This window comes from Anthonomus grandis, chromosome 11 (assembly GCF_022605725.1).
Source record: "Anthonomus grandis grandis chromosome 11, icAntGran1.3, whole genome shotgun sequence".
Classification (NCBI taxonomy): Eukaryota; Metazoa; Arthropoda; class Insecta; order Coleoptera; family Curculionidae; genus Anthonomus; species Anthonomus grandis.
In genome coordinates, this window is record NC_065556.1 from 19,801,596 (window position 1) to 19,824,836 (window position 23,241).

At 33.0% G+C, this 23,241-nt stretch overlaps 1 protein-coding gene across 2 annotated transcripts in view; it reads right to left on the reverse strand.

Annotated features, from left to right (window-relative positions):
- Positions 1-765: 765 nt before the first annotated feature.
- Positions 766-23,241, reverse strand: part of LOC126742374 (titin-like) — a 131,496-nt gene continuing 109,020 nt past the window's right edge. The window contains exons 12-22 of one of the 2 annotated variants that reach the window (XM_050449022.1): positions 20,892-21,017; positions 20,630-20,833; positions 20,288-20,576; positions 19,132-19,556; positions 18,610-19,051; positions 17,871-18,554; positions 14,973-15,075; positions 13,123-13,277; positions 12,802-13,061; positions 9,577-9,852; positions 766-4,002 (exon numbers count right to left, since the gene is read on the reverse strand). In XM_050449022.1, coding sequence (XP_050304979.1) covers positions 3,694-4,002; positions 9,577-9,852; positions 12,802-13,061; positions 13,123-13,277; positions 14,973-15,075; positions 17,871-18,554; positions 18,610-19,051; positions 19,132-19,556; positions 20,288-20,576; positions 20,630-20,833; positions 20,892-21,017 — 3,273 coding nt within the window. In that variant the 3' untranslated portion in view covers positions 766-3,693. Of the gene's footprint in view, positions 4,003-9,576; positions 9,853-12,801; positions 13,062-13,122; positions 13,278-14,972; positions 15,076-17,870; positions 18,555-18,609; positions 19,052-19,131; positions 19,605-20,287; positions 20,577-20,629; positions 20,834-20,891; positions 21,018-23,241 lie in introns of both variants that reach the window. The other variant, XM_050449021.1, reaches the window with a different exon arrangement.

Sequence of the window (23,241 nt, forward strand, 5' to 3'; positions counted from 1 at the left end):
TTGACGCCCTGTATATTGAATACCGAGCGCCCAATTAAAAAATGGCATAACGAAAGTCGCATTATTTTGGTCTACCCTATATGTGGCCGGTGGATTGGCGTCCTTTTTCCGGACACCCTGTATATCGATATTTTCCGATATATATCGCTAAGCATATTATTATATCGTTGCCATCCCTATTCATGTCTTCCAGTTTCCTGTAATTTTATCGTTTTCAAGACCCATCCTATTATCTTCCAACGCGTATGTTGGCATTAGTTTTCTTACTATACTAGAACATCTGTTAAACCCACTCTCTTTATTTAATTTTGCATCATAATAGAAATGGATTTTCTTGGGAAAGTCGTATCTGTGAAGTCCAGGTTTCTCGCAATATTAATCTGCTTACTTCCATGTTCATAACTATTCATAATTATTTTTCTTACTTCACAAAAAACCGTTTTTGTGCGAACAATTTTAGACAAAGAGTGCGTTGCAAAATCAACTTCGCTGCAAGTAAATCGATTTTCAACTAAATTTATTTTTATAAACCAAAAACTGTTACTATATTCGTGCACAATGTCTTAATAAAGAAGCTCGAAATTTCGCATTCCTTTAAGGCATTTCCGTCATATCTTAGTATTATTTGTCACAGCACAGAGAGAACTGCGACAAAATATCCATTAAATCTTCCATAGAGAAAATATTATTTGAAAACCTTAATTGTTGCTATATTTATGCACAATACTGAATATTAGATACCAGGTATTAATAAAACCGGTGAAATACTTCTCGGGATATTTTTATTTTGTGCTGAAATAATAATTCACAGTAATAAATAAAATAGCAAACTAAGGACAAACACATTAATAAAATTTTAACATAAAACAAAATCTTAAGTAAAAAAAAGTAGGTGAAGTAAATAATAATAATAAATCGGTAATAAAGATGCTACATAGTAAATGATACAAGACGTTCATGAAAGCCCAGTATACAACATAAACGGTTTTTAACAAGTTGTTCGTAATGCGTGTTTATTCTATGCCAATACAACTTTAGCACCCAGTTATAAAAAATTTACCAATATAACTTTTAGAATAATATAATATATATACATAAGAGTGCATAGCAAATCACATCAGTGTCAGCACACCTAAGCAGTACAAAAGCTTAACTTAGGATTAAATAATAAATTGTTTTTTTCTGACTTTTTTTTTTATTTTTTTTGCTGAATAAATATTTCAGGCCAGAGACGATTTATTTGATTTTCTGGTAAAAAAAGGCTCAGCGATACATCAGAGCCCCTCAGCAAAACTTAGTAATAATTATAGCAATGAATATCTGCAAACTACCACGTACCAAATATAATAAAATGTATAAAAATGTTAAAATATCCTTACCAAAAAAAAAAAAGAAGGAGTCATTAGGACTACAACATGCAGTTAAATAACTAATAAGTACCATAATTATTATAGATCAACCAATAGTCTGATTTATTGATATAAAGTTTTATTGCATTAAAGGTGATTGATTATATTGCAAGAGAGTTAAGTGCGAGTTATCTATCTACATCTAGTCCTTACCTACGTATTAATACTACGAAAATATTAAGCATAGGTTTACTGCACTTTTTATGATCTGCTAAGCCAAAAAGACCCTTATCTAAGAAGAGTTATTACTTTTTAATAGTAATCAGGCTAAAAATGATTTTTTTTAGGCCATATGGAGGTTTGAGAGGAAATCTAACCTCTTTGTGTTCCATTTTCATAAAGGAAATCCAAAATGTTTTTTCTGTTTTTAGCAGCAGTTTTCGCGCCTTTTTATTGACATTTACCTTGTTTAAATGCAATTTTTGGGGAGAATGTATCCATAGAATCAAAAGTTCTAACTAGTCAAATTTTTTACCCCATTTTGCAGGATTTTAGTGTCACTTCAAAGAAAAATGTTTTTTTTTTTCGGTTACCAGGATGATAGCACTGAGCACTCTTTTATTTTTTATTATACACTATGCAGCTGGAAATCTAATGAAAACATAAAATTAACCACTACTCTTATAAAGCATTCAGAATAAGAGTTTATATACGTTGTTGCTCAAAAATTGTTAAAAACAACATTACAGCAAAAACTAATAATGAAAAACAACAAGGGCATTTGATTAAGAAAACTGAGAAAAATATTTAAGAAAACGCAAATTAAAGAAAAACTAAAGCGTATAAAAAGCCCATTTTCGTGGAGTTTGGTAGTGATGGGTTCCACGGACGATAATGGCATTAATTGAACATTTATTTACTCCTAATATTTTAAGAATTTCTTCCAGGCAATTGGAATTTCTATTCACTTTCAGTTCCAAGTAAAAAAAAACACAACAGGAAAAACTAATAATAAAGGCGCAAGAAGGTAATCGAATAAGAAAACTGAAAAAGCCAAAAAATATTTAAGAAAATCCTAATTAAAGGGAAACTAAGGAGCATAAGAAGTCTATTTCTGCAAGGTTTGATAGTGATGCGTTGCCTGAAACCAGCAAGTTTCCACTCAATAATTGAATATTATTAATCTAATAATTCCTTTCAGGCAATTGGAATTTATCATCTATCAGCAGCCTCAGTTTCAAGTAAAAAAAAACCAATACAGGAAAAACAAAGAACAAGAAAGAAATTGAATAAAGAAAGTGAGAAATCTAAAGGTATTATTAAATAAAGTTATTACCACGCTAAGGTCCAAGCTCATAAGTCTAAGATGATTTAACTTAATTAAATGTAAAACCCTCTATATATACCATTGGACTATTTGTCTATATATGTTGCTGCTTTAATTTTAGGTGAAGCAATTCTAACTTCTACTTTTAGCACTTTTCTACTTTAGCAACAACGTTTTTAAACTCTCAAAGTCTGAAGATCATTATGTTCGAAACAGGGCATAACAACTCGTTAGTTATTGTATTAATGAGTAAGTGTTTAACTTACCTTACAATTTTATTAGTTTGTCTTGGGGATTTTTGTCCAAAATATTTTATTCTACTTTGAAAATTAATTTTTTTATTGAAAATTGTAGAACACTGCATAAAATAACATTTCGGATAAAAATGCGTAAATTGAAAAATTGATTAATTTAAAATTATATGTAAGAAGACTTCATGTACCTTACTTGATTTTACATGGCGAAGACTTTGAATGGTTATAACAGCATTTAAAAAAAAAACACTTTTCATTCAACTTTTACAAAAAAAAACAACCATAGACTTCAGCATTCTCTCCTGAGAACTTTCACACTAAACATTTCTTTCCCAATACACTGAGATCGCGTCAGCATAAATAACCTCCCCTAGTAGGCTAATTTTTTTCTTAACAGATCATTTAATGTCTCAAGTTTTCCTAACAAGCTAAAAAAACAAGCAGTTAAACGCCGAGGAAACGTTATCTTTATATCAATAAAACACCATATCATGCCAATAAAAACCAACAGTCCTAACCACCGACCGACCGACCCACCAGTTAATAAGTTAACCTTAACAAATACAATTTTACAGACAATCGACAACTCTCGCCTTTAAAAATTAACACAGCTCTATAAACACAGTTAAAGGGTAAGTTATATAAAAAAAATTGTAAAGTAGGATCTCAATATAATAGTTATTTTCTTATATGTAGAATTATATAAAAAAAAATTGTTAGTTGTATAACAGAAAATGTTTTTTTTTTTTTTTTTGATAGTTGTTCAGTCTATTAACGTATTACTAATTTCGATTAGTTTGTTATCTATGGGGGAGTTGTCTTTTAATAAAGTTTCCGATTCTGGCGGCGTCGCGTTCGATGTCACATTATTGACGATCGTGATTTCTGTTTCTTTGATTTCCTCGGTTACGGCGGCGGGCGCGATTCCGTTTTGTTTCGGTTTTTCCACTTTGGTGGTTTTTACTTTGGAGTTCTGGCTGGTAGCGGTTTTTGCGGTTTCGCCCGGTTTCTTGGCCCCCGTGGTCGTTCTTGATGTTGATGTCCTGGACGCTAGTGTTCGGTCTGACATAACCTGTGAACAATAAAAATGGGCCAATTTTAAGCACGTTACCATGACAGACAAAATTAGACAATATTAGCGGTATTTGTTTATGTAGTCATGGTCATATAAATAGCACATTTTGTATATTATATTATTTTCAAGAAAAAAACAAGTAATGAGCAATAACAATATTTGTCTTTTTATTTCTTAATAAGTAAAAAAATGCATCAAATATTTTCTGCTATTTCCTTCCCTTTTTGGGTGGACACATAAAGAGCACATCATTTAAGTATCGTTCAAATAATTTTCACTACGACTAAGTTATTTTTGCTTATTTACAGTATTATAATATAGTTTTTTTTAAGTGGGTAAAAAGAAACATTGTGGCTGATCAAAGCGGGAATTCGTAGTTAAACTAAAAAATTATGGTTTATCCGTATCTGCCGTTGCTAAAAATTTAGTTTGCTCCAGAAAAATGGTGTATAATACAGAAGCACACAAAAGCATGGAAAATATGGACGAAATAATTCAACAAATAAGTCCAATCCATTTTTAAGTTCCAGCTAAATCAAGGCAAATAATAAATGATTATGGCCCCCACAAAGCCTCGATCTAAACTCTATAGAGAATCTGTGGGAACATGTAAAAAATCAAATTAAAGATCTGAACCCATCAAATCTGGATGAACTTTGGAATTGATTAAGGGAAGCATGGTTTAAAATTCCAGCAAGTTATTGCAAAAAATTGGTAATATCATTGCCAAACAGACTAAGGGCTGTAATAAAAAATAAAGGTTTTTCTACAAAATATTAATTATTTTTTTATTATGTAGAAATATTGTTTCAGTTTCGGTTTAATACAATTGAACTAACTAAATATAACATAGATATAAAAAGAAACTATGAAGAATTTGTGTTTATTATTTTGAAAACATAGATTCAAAAGTGTGCTATTTATATGACCATGACTGTATACAGTATTGTGCATAAATATAGCAACAAGCGATGTTTTCAAAAATATTATTTGCTCCTTTATTTATTCCATATTATTTCTTTACTTTTAAGTACACGCCTCTGTATTATTTATAAATATACCAAGATATCATAAGAATGCCAATGCAGAGTAAGGAACTTCATGTTTGTTTATTTAGACAATGTGCATAAATATAGCAACATTCTTGTTTCGCATTTATTTTATTAATTAAATATCGATTTGCCTGCTGTAAAGTTGTTATTTTGGAATCTCAGAATTAACTTAAAATGGGTCGCTCAAAAACTGTATCTGGTGATGTAAGAAAAATTATTGTGGAGCATTACGAAAATGGTGTTAGGCAGAGTGACATTGCAAGAAGCTTACAGCTTCACAGGTCAATCGTATCCAGAGTTTGCAAAAAATTTCGCCTTACTGGAACAGCTGCACCGGCGCCCATTCCTGGTAGACCCAGAAAAACAAATTTGGAAAATTAAAAGAGGGTGGAGGAGTAAACCTCAGTTCCAGTACCGTAAGGAGAAGATTACTTGATGCCAACTTACCTGCTCGTCGCCCCGCCAAAAAACCGTTACTCTCAAAGAAGAACGTCAAGGCTCGATTGCCCAATCTCATGTCCGCTGGTCTGTAGCTGATTGGAAGAAAGTCGTATTTAGTGATGAATCTAAATATAATTTATTCAGGACTGATGGAGTGATGTACGGCAGACGCCCCAGTGAACAAAGATTAAACAAAAAGTACATTTGCCCCACAGTTAAACATGGAGGGAGAAATATTCTTGTATGGGGATGTTTCTCGGCTCGTGGCATGGGACCCATAGTAAGAATAGTGGGCAAAATGGATCGTTTCATGTACAAAGACATTCTGCAAACACATTTAGTGCCATATATGGATGAAGTCATGCCAGTAACAGCCATATTTCAGCATGACAACGATCCAAAACATGCTTCTCAATTTGTTAAGAGGTGGCTATCCGATGAAAAAATAAATGTAATGGTCTGGCCATCTCAATCGCCAGACCTAAACCCTATAGAGAATTTATGGCATTACATTGACACCAAAATCAGGCACCTAACATGCTCTAATACAAATATTCTCTTTGAAATAATGGAAAAGGCTTGGAAAGAAGTGAACAATGACTATATTATGAAATTAATTGAGTCCATGCCAAGACGATGTGCAGATGTTATAAAGGAGAAGGGGTACTACACGAAATATTGAATTGATTTTAATTTAGTTGGGTTATATTTTTTTTAGAATCAAAACTATTTTTTGTTGCTATATTTTTGAATAATAAATTTGCATAAAACAATTTGGTGTTTTACTTATTATGATACAAAAAAATATGATTATATGAAAATATAAACAGGCTCTAACTATTATTGTAAATAATATATAAACCTTACTTATAAAATAGATATAAAAAAATATATAACAGGAAAGTTCAATGTTGCTATCTTTTTGCACAATACTGTATATACAATATGTCTACTTAGTTGGCAACATATGAGGAAACTTTTTTATTATTAGCTTCATGAAAAAAGTCATTCTTTATAAAAAGTTGCAATAATAAAATATTAAAATTTTATTAGTCGTATGCGAGGTTTGTCAAAAAAATTTGAATTTTGCTCAAGAACTACAAACGATGTTCAAATGTGCAATTACATCCTGGTTTTAAGTAACCATATTTTCCACAAATGCTTCTTAAATTACCTAAGGATACCGAACATGTATATTTTTTATATGTTACAAACATGATAACCTTACGGTTTAGACACTAATGAGCAAATCTTCACAAAACAAAATAATGAATAATAAGTAATCTCTTAATTTTTATTAATAATTTTATTATTAACACCTACACTACCGCTCAAAAGTTTGCCCACCATGTGTTCTTTTTAATATTTTAAATTAGATACAAAAATCTTATCTTTATACCTATATTTAGATAGTATCTCTTTTGTAAATTGCATATATGCTTAAACCGCATACCTATCAACTATGGTTTGTTGAAAAACACTGAGTATTTAAAAATAGTCTTGCAAATAACAAACAATGTAGTAAAAATATGCACTTCTTCTAAAAAACGAATCTGTTTACAGCTCGTTTCCGATGAAATTTGAAACATTTAAAGGTGTTTAGTCTTCAAGAATTGATTTTGTGTAACATTGGTAAATAATTTCGCTTGCTTATTGACGATTGTCACCGTTTCTTTGCGGCTTTTTCAACCTTCTTTAAAATGGCTAAAACAAAAGAGTTATCGGTAGAAACAAAAGGTATTATCATTGGACTTCATAAGGCTGGAAAGACTAACCGTCAAATTTCAACGGATTTGGGAATTCCAAGGCGGACTGTCGATTATAATGTTAGGATATTCACCAGAGAAGGGACTATGAGCAACAAACCTCGATCGGGAAGGCCAAAGGCAACAAGTTCAAAGAAGGATTTAAATATTATAATTACAAGCAAACACAATAGACGCCCCTGAAATCAAAGCAAAAATCAACAAGGAGCGTAAAAAAGCGGTCAGTGTTTCGACAGTAAAACGGCGACTTTATAATGCTGGTCTTAAAGGACGTTTAGCTGTATCAAAACCGCTACTGAAGGATGTTACTTGAGTGGGCCCAATCACACAAAGAATGGACCATTGATGACTGGAAGAAAGTTCTCTGGAGTGACGAGTCAAAATTCGAGGTTTTTGGAACGAAGAGGCGAGTTTTTGTTATTATTCGCCGTTATGCCAATAAAAGGGTCGCTGAGAACTGTGGAGTTGTTTCGGAGGATCTGCAGTGGGCGATCTAATTAGAATAGAGAGAATTCTTCGAAAAGAGGGTTACAAAACAATTTTAAGTGACAATGTAGTTCCTTCTGGTACTCGAATAATTGGGGAAAACTTCATCTTTCAACATGACAATGACCCCAAGCACACGTCGAAATTGTGCAAGCAATATTTAGGTCAATTACAAAGGCAACATCTTCTGAAAGTTATGGTATGGCCCCCACAATCACCAGACCTCAATCCTATTACTGTGGGATGAACTGGATAGACAAGTGCGAAAATCATGCCCCACATCAAAAGAAGACTTGTGGAGGATCATCCAAGAAGAGTGGCACAAGATACCTCAGGAAACTTTGGACAAATTAATTAGAAGAATACCGAAACTTTGAGAAGCTGTTATTAAAAATCGAGGCGGACACGTAGATGAATCCAAAATTAGATTTTCTTAAATTTAATAATCCGTTTTATAAGAATAACTGATGGGTTTATTATTTTTAGTTAGAACTTTAAAACAGTCATATGTGAGCAAATACTTTTGAGCGGTAGTGTATATACCTAACCTTTCAATTACTTAATGCCTGCCTGGCAACACTTATTTATAGAAATACGTTTAAATGAATAATAACATAATAATTAATTGTTGTAATAATTTTAACGAATATTATTAGCTCCTTCAGTTTTCTAATGCCTCAATGTCGAATATATCCTTCTCTTTCAATACAGGTCAATGTTTTATCACAAAAGTTTTTCAATATTCTTCTAATCATAACTAGAGTAATATTCTGACCAAATTCTGACAACAAAAATCGAGTGGGGTCAAACCTGGAGAGCGAGGGAATCAATAAATTTCCAAAAACCTCTTCCATTAAAGCAATTTGAAGGTATTGTCTTACATTTAACCTACTGTGGCAAGGAGCACCATCCTGTTGGAACCATATTTGTTGAGGTAGAATCATGAAAACATTGTCAAGAAAATTTTCTAATTTATTTTCTAAAGACACTAAATTCGCATTGAAAGATTGATGACAAGATATTGTTTAATATCAAGCAGTCTTTTAATAAACCGACAGCAAAGTGTATTGAAGTCAACGGAGACCACTTTGACCATTTGTTGTAGGATAAAAAAAATTAAATTTCTATTGCTGGTGATATTATCGTTTTGTTCTTGTTCCATATTCTTCTATATAATCATAAAATAATAAATAATATTTATTTTTTAAAAAAAATATTATATTTAACAATTAAATTAAGATACCATGTCTTTCCAAAACCCATGACTATGCTGGACACCTTATTTCCATACTATTCATTACTTGAACACAATAATGAATTGAAACGTTAAAAATCCTAAATTTAATTATCTCAAAAAGAATTGCTCTGAGCGACTCGAAAGATATACCTTTCTTAAGTAATATTGATGGAAATTTGAAGACTTTTATGAAAAATCCATATACACTAAGATACAAAAAAAGTTGTACAGGTTTTTATTTAATCGGAGTTTCGCCGCACGCCCTCTAGGATTTACACAAAAATGAACAGAGAATTCGAATTTCTGGACATGAAAAACCCTCTATTAGCAAATTTTGTGCCGATATGTTTCTTTTTATATGAATTATTAAGAAAAAATAAAAATTAAATTAAAACTTTAACATACAGGATATTATAATATTGTGAAATCGGTTAATATTGTCAATTTTCGAACTAGACAAACTTATGCTCTTAACAATATGCTCTCGGTCGATATCCCCTAAGTTATGGGACACCCTGCATAGTTATCAGTTTTGTTTGCTACACGTCTTTTAACCAAAAACCGCAGATACCCTCACAACAGATCTCACCTTTGTTTCCGTCTTCCTAACGGTACTAGTGGTCGTCCTACTCGTATGCGTCACAGAACTGGATTTCGCCACCGTAGAGGTCTGGCTTGCGGTCAACTTGTTGGCGCTCTCCTTCTTCTCCTTCTCTAAATCCGCACTTTTCGTTACGGTTTTGGTAAGGGGCACCCTGGGCTTAGGCGGCGCACTGCTGACCGTCCTGGGCTTCGCTGGAGCTGTCGCCGGTTTCCCCGCAGCTGTACTAGATGTTGTCGTGGCGGTGGTGGTTCTAGTAGAACTCTGTAAATTTGCAGAAAAATACTCATCTGAAAAAATTGAGTAAAACCTCAAAGGGTTTTTGTTTGGCCCTTAAAAGTGTCCTGTCTAGTTATTTTTTGGGCTTTAAACTGTATACTGTTCGCTGGTCTTGGACCATGGCTCAGATAATTAAGTTAAGCTACAAGAGTCGTTGATATATCAAATTGTTTGTTAAGAAACACCCTAACTCACAGTGCTATTTCATTAAAATGTCTCGAAAAGTTTTTAAAATAACTGGCTGAGAATACGATTTCTGGTAAAAAAAGTTTTATGAAATGGGGCTTAAGCAAAGGTGATCTCAGTCCAGCCATTCCTTTATCTAGAATCGCCTTTTATACTTCAAAACAAACTTCAAGAGACCCTTAATACTCTTCTGAAAAAGTTGACCCCAAAGGGTTTTTGTTTGAGCGTCAAAAACGTCCTTGTCTAGTCATTTTCAGGTCTTAAATGGTATACTTTAGGTTGGTCTTGGACTATGGTTCAGATTTATGGCTGTCACTCGGTGAGTACTTAAGGCTCAAGAGTCGTTCATACAGTTGTGGCCAAAAAAATAAGAGTGTATCACATTTTAATTCAAACGGAATTAGCTTCGCTATCTGTTGGAATGTGCAAGATTTGGTCTCTGTTTATTCAGATAAAAGATGTGTTTGTGATATTTTCCATGAATACAAGTCAGTTTCAACAAGATCGTTGCATCGCGTTGGTAAATATGGGTCGTGCAAAGCATTGTAGCCCCAAAGAAATGCGTCTAATTATGCAGTTGAGGAGTCAAAATAAATCCTATGCATTTATTGCAAATGTGCTCAAAAGATCACCTTGAATAATTTTACTGAAACACCACATAATTTTAATGAAAATTACCAAAGAAATTGGTGCAACATTCTTTTAGTGATGAGACGAAGATCAACTTATTCGGATCAGATGGAAGATTATTCGTTAGAAGGAGGAAGAATAAAGAATATAATCCTAGGAAGACGATAGGCACAGTTAAACATGGAGGTGGAAATATCCAACTGTGGGGCTGTTTTTTCTACAATGGAATAGGTCCCATATTTTGGATTAAAGAGACCATGACAAAAGAAATTTATTTGGATATCTTGGATAGGGTCATGCTACCATATGCCGAAGAAAACATGTCTATAAGGTGGGTGTATGAACAAGATAACGACCCTAAACATACGGCACGGATTGTTAAACAATGGTTTACACAAAATAGGGTTTTGGTTCTGGAATGGCCATCACAATCGCCTGACCTTAACCCTATTGAAAACCTTTGGAAGGAGCTGAAAAACCGAGTAGCTTGTAAAAAAACAACAAATAAGCAAGATTTATGGAAGGAAGTTCAGGAAGCTTGCTATTCCGTCCTAGTTGAAAGATGCCAAAAGTTGATCGATTCGATGCCACGAAGATGCGCAGCCGTCCTATATAAAATAAGGGTTATTCTACCAAGTACTGACTCGCTTATCTAATGCTGTCGTTTGTTTTGCGGTACATAAATACATACTCGATTTTTTTGTCAGCCATAAAACGTGTAAGAAATAATTTATTTATTTATAATTAGAAATTAAACTGGCAAAGAATAACGTGTATTTATTTTTTTATCACTGATGGCATATATTATACAAATATGAAATCGTTTTTAATTTTTTTCTATGTAGCACAATATATTAATAGGAATATTCAAATAAAACCAGGCACTGTTATTTTTTTGGCCACCACTATATATGAAATTGTTAAGAAACACTCTAACTTACAGTGAAATTTACATTAAAGTGCCTGAAATAGTTTTTAAAATATCATGCTTGGAATTTGATTTTTTGTAAAAAAAGTTTTACGAAACAGGAGAACCCTCAAACTCAATAGAAAGAAAATTTCTTTCTATAATAGAAAAAATGTCTAAGCCCTACTCTCGATCTCCACTAGTTCCGGTAGGGTAGAATTCGGGTTGCCGTAGACAGCTCTTGTAATAGAAATATAGAAGGAGGTTGTATGGCATTGCTATTGTGTTTCTTTTTAGCATATTGAAAAAAATATATATATTTATCTTTCTTGTGGGGATTATGTTGGATTATGTTTGTACTATATTTTAAATATCAGTAAATTCACTTAATTTGTTTTATTACTTTTTTCGGCTTAAAAATTATTATTAAGTTTATTATAGATCATATAGTTTATTTACGCCTATAGAGGCCCTGAAATTAGTAAATTGCTTCTATTCTTAATTTAATCCTTTGTTCTTTCTCTTTCATTTTTAAAGCAAAATATTGATAACCTTTAAGAGTATCTGTAAGAATATGTACTTCAAAACCAATAATACAACTATAAGAAATCTTTTCCCTTTATAAAACGTGGACAAAGGATAAGAACAGAAACAATATCTAAGCAAACTTCGATGGATCGATAATGCCGAATGACATTGTTGGCGAGTGAAAAATCCTGTTAGTCATAAAAAGGATAATACTAAAGATTGTAGATTGGGTAGTATAAGTTTGTCTAAAAGGTTAGCGAGTGCTAATCGCGCATAATATGACATTTTCTTTCTATCTTCTTTCTTGTCTATTTCTATCTCGTTAGAGAGTTCCGCTACTAAAATAGTTTTTAAAATTTCTTGCATAGACTTCGATTTTTGGCAAAAAACATTTCATGAAATAGGGCTCAAGCAAAAGTTCCCTAGCTCAGCAATTCCTTGAGCATGAATCACCTTTTCCATTTCATTCAATTTCTTTAAATGTATTCACTGAAAATCCAGATACTTTTGGTTTTCTAGGTTCTTATTCCTCTTTGAAGAAGGATGTCAGTACTTGTTTAAAGAGGAATAAGAACAGGAATAAACAAAACTGCTCAAAACCGCAAAAGACACAGGCAGTTGCCTAAAACCTTTTTCCCATTTAGCTTTTGCATGAAATATTCGATTATTAATTTCCGACATACCTTAAGGGTAACCGAAGAACTCTTAGCGGCAGCCGTAGTGCTGGTTTTACTTGTTAGGTTCACTCGGGGCTTAGGTGGGGCCGGTAACGTCGTCGTCGCAGTCTTCGGTTTATCTGTAACAGTTTTTGATAATGTGGTACGTGGGGCCGCCGTAATTGGCCTGGAAGTAGGCGCGGGTTTCGCCGGCGCTGGTCTGGGTGCGGTCGCTGGTCGCGCTGCGGTCGTTTTCGTTGCTACAGCTTCTGTTGCGGGTTTTTTCGCTGAAAAATGAATGTTCCGTCCAATAAAATGATTATTTCCTTTAACTTGCCGGTTTTTTACCTAAAGTCGTTTTCGGTTTGGCGTCTCCGTTAGCCAATGGCTTCTTTTCCGTCGCCTTGGAAGTGATTGGCGTAGTCTTTGGTTTGGGCAGGGGTTTCGATGCGGACGTGGTCGAAGTTGTGGTCTTAGTAGCGAGAGCTGGTGATTTAGCGGGTCTGAAAGCGAAAACCAAATGTACCGACAACAGTTTCTGTATGAAAAGTATGTTTGGTCTGTCGCCTTAAGTATGCACTTTGAGGAGCATCCTTAATTTTCATGCATTCGATGTTCAAGCTTTATTAACTAAATGTAGTCAGTTTCCATAAGATCATATTTAGCACAAAAGCTTGGCTACAAAGCAAATAGGTGACTGTTAAATAAAATTAATAATTGGGCCATACAAAACTCAACTCTTCCCTACTGGCATCGTAAAAATTCCTCTTATTGAAACTTATAGTAGACTACCTTTCTTTAGTTTTGACTATAATAATTGGTAATATAAAAGGTGAAACAGGTGTCTAATTAAATTAATTGGACAGTCTATATACAAACTTTCAAATAAATCAGTAATGTATGGTGATTTTTTATTTGAATAAAAGCCTGTTTAAATTCTGCTGGTTTTGTGGGAAAAAGCTTACAACATTTACTTGCATTTACGTAAAGTTTATTTTCTACACACTAGTTTTGTATTCTGACTAGATCATCCTGCCATAATGGTTTTAAGATATCTACAGGTCTCAAAAAATTAAAGTCGTATTTAGGAAACTGGAGGTGAAATCATTAACGAAAATGCTGAAAAGAAGTGGAGAAGAATGGCAGCCCTGAGGTACTCCAGATAATGCTTTGATACTGTCAGATAGATGTGACACTCTATTTTGACCCTTTGACTACATCCAGGTAAGAAGTTTTTAATCCATTTAACAAGCCAGCCGTGAAAACCTACAAAAGTTATCCGGGAGTAACTGGTGATCGATTCGATTAAAATCCTTGGAAAATTGTATGGAATTTCTATATATTAATGAAACCATTATAAAAAATGTATTGGATAACAACCCTTTTACTGATACCATATATACAGATGGATCTAGAACTGTCATTAGAACAGATTGTAGCTTTATAGTAAAAACACAAATTATATCGAATCTTACCAGTGTACTAAATATTGTAGATTTTTACAGCTAAAGGTTATGCAACATATAAAGCTTTGAAAGTTGTGAAGGTACCAACCACACTTTTAACCAATATTATGATTTTTTGCCAGTAGCAAAGTATGGAATATATCAAAAATATAGTCAAGAATATAACAATTTTGCAAACAAATATATTTCAAGCTAGAAGCTTATTTTCCACCTAAATTAGGATCATAACTGTCCAAGGTAAATTAAATAACATGCTTCATAAAATACATTTAAGTGCATCTCAGGATTTTATTTGCCAGTTGATAACAATAGACCAGCTATAAACTTTCTTTATAAAGAAAAACTAAAACTTTATATTATTATTGCATAATCTGATAAGTAGTGTAACCAGATTAAATATTATTTATAAAAGAAATTTGTAAGTAACAGTGGAATATTTCCAAATTGATTCCTTATGCGTTGAATTGCTCAATTCTGTGGTCTAATCCTGATGGACCTAAGAGGTGTGAAGCGAGTGTCCCTCTCTGTTAAATGTTTAATAACTACGTTTCATCAGTCTAGCATAAGATAATCGTAGTAGGTATTATAAGATAAATATGAGATTTTTTAACAAGTATTAGTAAAATTATGTTGACTAACAAAATAGTGGTGATACCTTTATTAAAATAATAAAATTTAAGTGGCCAAATGCTTCGGCTCTTTACTAGAGAAAAAAACTTTCGAGGGACTTACCCGGTTTTTGATGGAACCCTAGGAGCCGTTGACGTTCGTGGAGACGAGACCGTGGTGGGTTTGCTTCGAATTACTCCTACGGATTTTCTGGCTTCAGGTTTTTCTGGAAAATTTTCGGATTTAACTCCAGACATTTGATTTCGAGGGTTATATCTGATAAATTATGTTAAAAAATACTCAGGTCATTAACCATTTATGTCCGGATCTTTTAAATTTATTCAGAAAATGGCAACAAATGAGGCGCTTATGAAGGTGTACATAATTACCAGAAATATTTTTTAGTTTTAGATGTATTAAAATTATGGTTTCATGATGAAACAGGTAGGACATTAAAAAGCTTGTTTCACTTAAATAATTTTATTAAGCAAAAATCCATTTCATTGGCCCGAACCCAGACTTTGTTTAATAGGTTTTTGGGGCATGTACCTTTAAGTCTGATCATAGATTTATCTATTGGTTCATTTTCGCATGGATTTAGGCAACTTGTCCAAAATGCGACGCATCTTATAAAGTTTGTCGTAATTTAAAGAACCTTTAAAAGGAATAACAGAATTATCATTTAGATGAATATACCCAAGAAGCAAAATAAATCTCTTTTGAAAATGTTTGACTAGTGAACAAGTCTCTTAGTTCAAAGTCGTGAGGACTTTAACATTTGTGAGTTTTTTTATTCCCATCAACGAATTTAAGTTCTGCCCTGTTGGTAGCTTAGAAAAGCATATAAATTTATTTGAAAAACTATTAAATCAATAAGATTTATTGGAAATAATTGTAAAAATATGTCAATTGAGGTTTCTCTATTATCTGAAAGATGTGTTATTTGCAAATTTATCAGAAAATGTTTTAATATTTTGAAAATAGTTCCCGATGCCTGATAGGATTGATAATATTCGTCCTCATTGTTCCACTGCTGAATATTATATTGTGTAGTACACTTATCATCAACCTATTCAATTCACATATTCCTCTTGATCCCCACAAAAATTATCACTTTTAGCTTTATTTATATAGTTTACAAAAAACGTTACATTAGCTCTATGTAAGCTATTTAGATAGAAAAATAAAATTACTAAGGCTAGTGTCCCTAAACAAATAAACAAGAGAATTTTCAAATGATTTTTACGAAATAATTGAGATACTTGGGCTAAAGATTTCAATCTAGAAAATAAATGCTTTCTACCGTAATATTCTAATCAGCCTGAATCAAAAGTTTTATAGTATAATTTTATATTTAAAAAATATGGATTCACTACAAAAGTAGATAAAATAGGAAAATACCTCATATTAGCAAAAAAAATAAGATACTAGAATAAATTACATATATTTTTAAGGGTAGAAAAATATTTTATCTGTGATACTTCATACCCAATAAAAATTATAAAAAATGTGCCTAATTTTCTCAAAAATGGTAAAACAAGAAAATTATGGCTTTCAAATAATAACCAAGAAAGAATTATTCCCTGTAGTAGTATTTTTTGTGATTTTTAATCACAAAAAATACTACTCCTATTCTTATTATCCCCTTCAACATTATTTTTCCATAATTATCTCTTAGACTACTTAAAGTAAATTTAAATCTGATCAAAATGAATAATAACATAGCCGAACTGAATAAGAAACAGTTAGACCCATGGAAATAAAAAATAAAGTATACAACAAAATACCAGATAACCTTACAGATAAAAATTCAGCAATTAAATCCTTAGAATATAACCCAGATAAAAATGGGAGACCACATAAAGGTATATTAGAAATATTTACACAAACACAATCGCCTGGGTTCAGAGTCAAAAATGATCAAATGAAACAGTTGTTTATTATGGCCTAGTGGTTTCATTGTAAAAGCATGAAAGTAATTTTCATATATTATTATTTGACACGAATTTTTTTCCAAAATTGTTTTAACTTATAAAGCGAAGTACATCTAAATAACATATTAACAGTAGACGTACCTGCATTACCATTATGAAAAACAGTTCCGATTTATCAATGTTTCAAAAGGAATATTCAAAAGTAAATAAGTCAATAATAACATGCCTAGTTGTCGGCGCGAACTAAAGCATGCAACCAATAGCCTATCAGTATCCACATCTCTTTGCCTAACGGTGTTATGGCGAAACCGGTAGAATTTATAATATGATTTAATTAGTTAGAGAACCGAAACGTCGAAATTAAAAAGGGTTGGCACCGCGTTATAACCGCATAAAATAGGAAATATACAATTTCCTAATAAAGCCCAATACCGTTTTTTTATGGATACATGCGGTATTCTTACTATATATACTTTCTTACGGATATTCCCAATCCTAAGTACTGAGGTTTTTTAATTGGAATTTATTTCCCGACTTTCTTTTATAATAAAATAACTGTTTCCTGTAAAATTTTCAATTTATGGTTATATCATCAGATCTACCAAATCTTTTGTTATTTTCTCGACTTGACTTATATTTGGTGTTTATTTAATGTAATAAAGTCTTTCTAATAAATTTTCTACATATTAAGTTTTAAAATCGTGTGACACACATTTCTTGTTTCGGTGTTTCGATTTGATTGAAATCTGTTTTACAAGTCTTGTTTGAAGGAAAATTTCCGTTTTTTATAAAATTTTCAATTTACGGTTATAATATCACGAGATCTACATAATATTTTCTTATTGTTTGGATTTGATTTATAATTTGAAATTAGTTTAAGGAAATAAAAAATCTTTATAACAAATTTTATACATAATGAGTTTCAAACTCACGTGTCATACACTTCTTCGTTGTTCCGTTTTTTATCGTTATTATATTATATATGTTTTACGCGTTTCGTTTAGAATAAAATTAATGTTTTCTGTAAAATGTCAACCAGAACACCCTATACTAATTTACTTTGAACTGATTTATTTCTCGTACTCACCAGTGGGTTTTTTACTCGACACCGGCGTAGTACTTTTTTTCGAATCGGTTTTAACCTCCAAAGGACTCGCAGGAACAATCGGCAAACTCGTCGGAGCTTGCGGTTGCTCCTCTTTAGGCGCCTCCACCAATTTTACTTCCTCCTCTTTCGGAACAACTTCTTGAACTGATTTGGGAATTTCTTCGACCGGTTTGGCTACCTCCTCAACTAATGAGGAAACCTCTTCGACTTTGGGAACTTCTTCAGCTTGATGGACAACTTCCGGAGTTGCTTCCTCCTTATTCACTAATAATTGTTCTTTTTCTATTTCGGGTTCGACTGCCAGCGGTACCAAGGGCTCGTCAATGGCTTTACCTTCTTCCGACGGGGTGATCACCGCGGATTCGGCGAATTCCGGGGCGATAGTGTCAGTCTTGATGCATATTTGTTCGTTGTGGCTTTCCGCCACACCCTCCTCTTCATGAACTTTGTTTTCATAATGATGAACTTCCACTTGATGAATTTCCTCTTCCTGCTTCGTTTCGGCTTCACGCTGGTCATCTTCAGGCTTGATTTGTTCCTCGCCGAAGGATTCCGGAGATTTTGCTGGCGATAAGGGTTCGATTGAGGAGGCGTCGTCTTTTACTGAAGAAGTCACTTCTTCTTGTTTGTGCTCTTGTAACAAATCGATGGGAGAATGGGTTTCTAAAATAAATCAGTTGGTTAAAATATCCTAAGCAAATGACAATGAAAACCCAACCTGGAATGGAGGAAGAGTCTGGACGCTCCAATTTACAGGATTCCTCTGCAGAATATTCGCAAGCCGGAGATGCGATTGGCGTGGCTTCTTTCGGTTCAAGGTCCAAAGTTTCCGCTTCGCTTATTGGATTGAATTCTTCCACGTCGTTTTGCAGATGTAAATCTTCTGATGAAAGCTGACGGTCTTCTAAAGCACTCTTTGGATTGAATTGACACTCCTCTGCATCAATTTGAGAATGTAACTCTTCTGCTGCACTCCTTGGAATAAATTTACACTCGTCCACATCGGCTTGCGAGTGCGATTCCTCTTCTACTTCCCTGTTTGGACTGAATTGGCACACGTCTTGGGAATGTATTTCATCGCTTTTTGGCGGATTGAATTGATACTCGTCTACTTCTTTTTCGAAGTTTAATTCGAAGGCTTTCTCCAACTGTTCTGGTTCCTATAAAATAAATTAGATTGTTTTAAAATAGGCTTTATTATTAGAATATATGTATGTGTTTTTCTTAAATAACACCCTACCTTTGCCTCAGAAACAGGTGATTTACAAAAATCATCAGAAGTTTGAGAGTCTGGTCTTTCCTCAATATGGCTTGCCTCAGATAAATCTCCTTCCAAGCCCTGCTCTTGAGGAGGCAACGGGGATGAAACCTGTTGGTCCAAAAGCTTAACGACTTCCTCTTCTTGTGTACATGAAAATTCGTCTTCTTTTATCATTGGGGAGATTAAATCGGGCTGTTGAAACTCAATTTTTTCTTCTTCCTCCTTAACAATTGGTTCCAGTTCGGGAATATTTAAATCTTCCGCAATTTCTTTTTCGTTGCATTGAGAGAAGTCTTCGAACAGAGAAACTTCTGGCTGTTTCAAAACGTCATCGTTCGATGGAACCAGGAGATCTTCCTCCAGCGGTGATGCCAATTCTTTCTCGTCGTCTTGTGATATTTTGTCTAAATCGGTGGTTTGAATTACTGCTTGATCGTTATCTAAAGTTGTGCCTATAAATACCGTAAAATCTATATTGTTGTGAGGTATTTATGCATTTTTGTAATGTAATGTGATCATTTATGTAAAAAAAAACCATTAATTTAATAAGAAAATTCTTATGTTAACAAAACCTAACTGGAAAATATTTACAAGAAAAGCTTTAAGCTTTCCTATACTAAATCATCATTTAAATAGCAGATTATATTTCGTAAAATTGTTGTACAGTATGGATTTCTCAGAATATCAATTTTAAATCATAGAAACTCCTAGTTAAAACCAATAGATACAATACAAACTTAATATAACAAAGCCTACACAACATAATAACTAATTCAAATTTAATATATATTTAATTTTTTTTTCAAAGATTTCAATTTGAAGTCATAATGACAGATCCTTGTCCAATAGATTAGATATATAAATTCAATATTCCGATAGAACTAGACAACAAAAAAAAACAGACACTCTTTTAGAAAAAACACTAGAAAAAACACACTCTTTTTTTTTTCAAACTTATGATTATTGGCAAGTTAATGCGATGATTTCCGCACTCAAGACCTGAGTTGGCCAGACTTGTATTGGCTATTATTAAATTATTTTAGTATCAATTCAGTAACTGGGATTATATTTTCTAAATTTAATCTAAATACAGTTTTAACCTCAGGCAATAACACTACAAATGCAAAAAACTCACCCAAAGGAAAATGCTCTGGTAAATCTGATATGGTGTCGCATAGCCTGTTGTTTTCCTTATCAGCTTCGGCAGTTTCTTGCAGAAAATCATCAAGATTGTCCGGGATATCGTGTACTTTATTTAGATCCTCCTCGCTTGTAGACTCCTTGGCCTCAAACGGATTGGCTTCCCCTTGTTCTGCATAAAAAGACATCGACATAGGGTCGCTTTGCTCCTTACTCGGGGCAATCAGGTCAGAATCGTTGAAAGAAGCGTTAAGGGTCTGCTCGGTATCGTCACCAAAGTTTGCCTAAAAACCCCGGAAATAAGTCATAAATTAAAACCCGGATAATACCAAAGTACTTTTGTGGATAACGCTTCGGATTGGTCCAAAACCCTGGGGGTAAATGGTGCGGCATTCGGTCCAAAATGAAACTCTTCCCCTTGCGGCGGCACCTTTGAGGGTGTGCTGCCCGGATGGAATTCCGGGATTTCGTCTAAGCTCTTGCCGTTTAGGATATTTTCAATTTTATCGCTGTTGACCGAACGGTCCTGTTCATCATGGTCCTAGAAATGTTATTGTGTTTTCTTTTTTTAATGTAAATAAGTTCATAGCGGTATTTACCGATTCATTGTGTCCATTTTCATAATCAAAGTCGCTGGGGCGCGATTTAAATTCCGATTCAAACTCGGTTTCGCCCGGGAGGTTTATGTCGAATTTTGCGGGCCTTTTTGGGGATTGTGAAATAACCTTAAGAAAGAAATAAAATATAGTAAGTGTCACAAATATAGCGTCTTTAGGTTACGGCTTCATCAGGCCTAAAATATGCAGCTACGGTTACACAGTAATTCACAGAAAAAATATACTTCATTTTAAGTGCAGTAACACACATTAAAGAACGCTTATGATAACACAAGCGTTCTTTAATCTTCTAACAACCGTTATTAACTAAAATATAAATCTTTAAACAACAAAGATTATTAAAATCCGATGCATTAATTACATATTTCTCTATAAGATATAAAAACAAACAGAAACATGAAAAAAGAAGTTTTTAAAATTGAACGGGGATCGAACCAAGGATTTCTTGAATTTGTACCTCACTGACCTTGTCGCCAAATTGGTCTGTGAGGGAGCATTCGGTTGTTATATCAGTAGCTTGCCCGCAAAACTTTTCCACAATTTTCTGAAACTGAGTTCTGACTAGAATCTGCTATGTAAGGCAATAATAGCAAATATCGGCTGACTTAACGCAAAACCCAGCAAGTTCAACACAAGCAAAAATGAACAGCTCACAATTCAGGATCATATTTAAATTTTTGACGATTTTAAGATAGTTTAATCTTAGTATTTCAATATCATTTTGTTTTGATATGCAACAAGTGCAGCCAAAAACTCTAATAGGTGAATCATTTTACTTAAGGCAATTACACCTTTTGGTGTGTTAATAAAAAGTGTTCTGCTCAGCCGGTTCTTTACACCTGGGCTGAAGATGAAGCAGGCAGGGGTTGCATAGAAGTAGGTTGAACCTTCTTGACAATATTAAAAACCTTGAAGTAGGCCTAGATATTGACATGCTAAGATTATTAGTATAGTTCTTCTATTTATTTTGGTTATATATTGAAGCTATAAAAGTATTAAAAATATACCTTTGAATTTTGCAGTATGTGGAAAAATAGGTTTGTACCCACAGATAGGGTTTTTGGAGTAGTTAAAAGAAGCTTTTAAAAAACCTTTTTAAATTAAAAAAAAATACATATATAGAGAAATAGGCTTTGTTAAGGTATTAGAAAAAGACCTTTAAGACCTTTTTTAAAGAAAAAGAAACTTTACAAATAAAATTAAAGAACTTCAAAAAATATACAAAAAGTTACGTGAAATAAGTGAGTATAATTGACAATTAAGATTGACAAAAATATGAATAAAAACTAATCCAAATTTTAAAACTAATATTGGAAACTCGAAACAAAATTTAATTAAAAGAGGAAAAAAATAATGTTAGAACTTCATACACAATTTGGAGAAAATTGTGAAGAAGATTTGGACTTGATTGCTAAAAGAATTTATTTAAATACCCGTGCTAATAAGAATGGTGAAGAGCTAGAATCAGATACTGAATTGCACCCAATGAAAGGTAACAAAGAATGTGACTGCCTTGATGCTGAACAAGCAATACATATTTAGTCTTGTTATACCCTAATTTTTTAGAAATAACATTAATTTCGTACAATTGTCTCACTTTCTTTACCGACAAATTTTAAATTTCTCCCAAAACTTAACAAGTCCTCAAAACCTGTTGCTACAAAACTAAACAAATCCAATCTTTTTGAGTAAAAATAAACAACTCTGAACTTTTCTTGTAAATATCATTAAAAGAAAATGTTTGTTCTTCCCCAAAAGTATGTGTTATATTCTAGATCATATAATTGTTAAAAAGACTCAGATGCTCTTTTACTCTAGTGGAAATTCTTCTCCCGAATGACCAACATACACAACTGAGCAATCACTACAATTCAAGGAGTATAGCGCAGATTTTTGAACCAGCTCCGTTTTTTCTATTGTGTTTACCAGGTGTTTTCTCAAAAGTTTTTCCTGTTTAAAAGGCTATTGTAAAATTAAAAATTAAGAAATTTAAAGAAAAGTTTATTTATAGTGGAAAACGGAAAACCGTTATTGACTGCAAGCTGTTAAATTCTACTAAATTCTTTATAAAAGGATTCTTTTGATAGTGAAAGGGTGAAGGTAGCAAAGAGTTAAAAAAAGCAAACTATGTGTATGGGGTGAGGTCAAAGAAAATTGTATGACGTTATCAGTTGGGGATGGTTTTCTGTAAATATCATCTTGTCCTTAATTCTCTTTAACAAAAGGTCCAAGAAATGCAAAGCGTTATTTTGTTCTCTTTTTATAGTGTCATGTAATTATTTGTAAAATTTAAGAAGTTAGACAATTGGTCTTCATTGCCTTGGCCATTGTC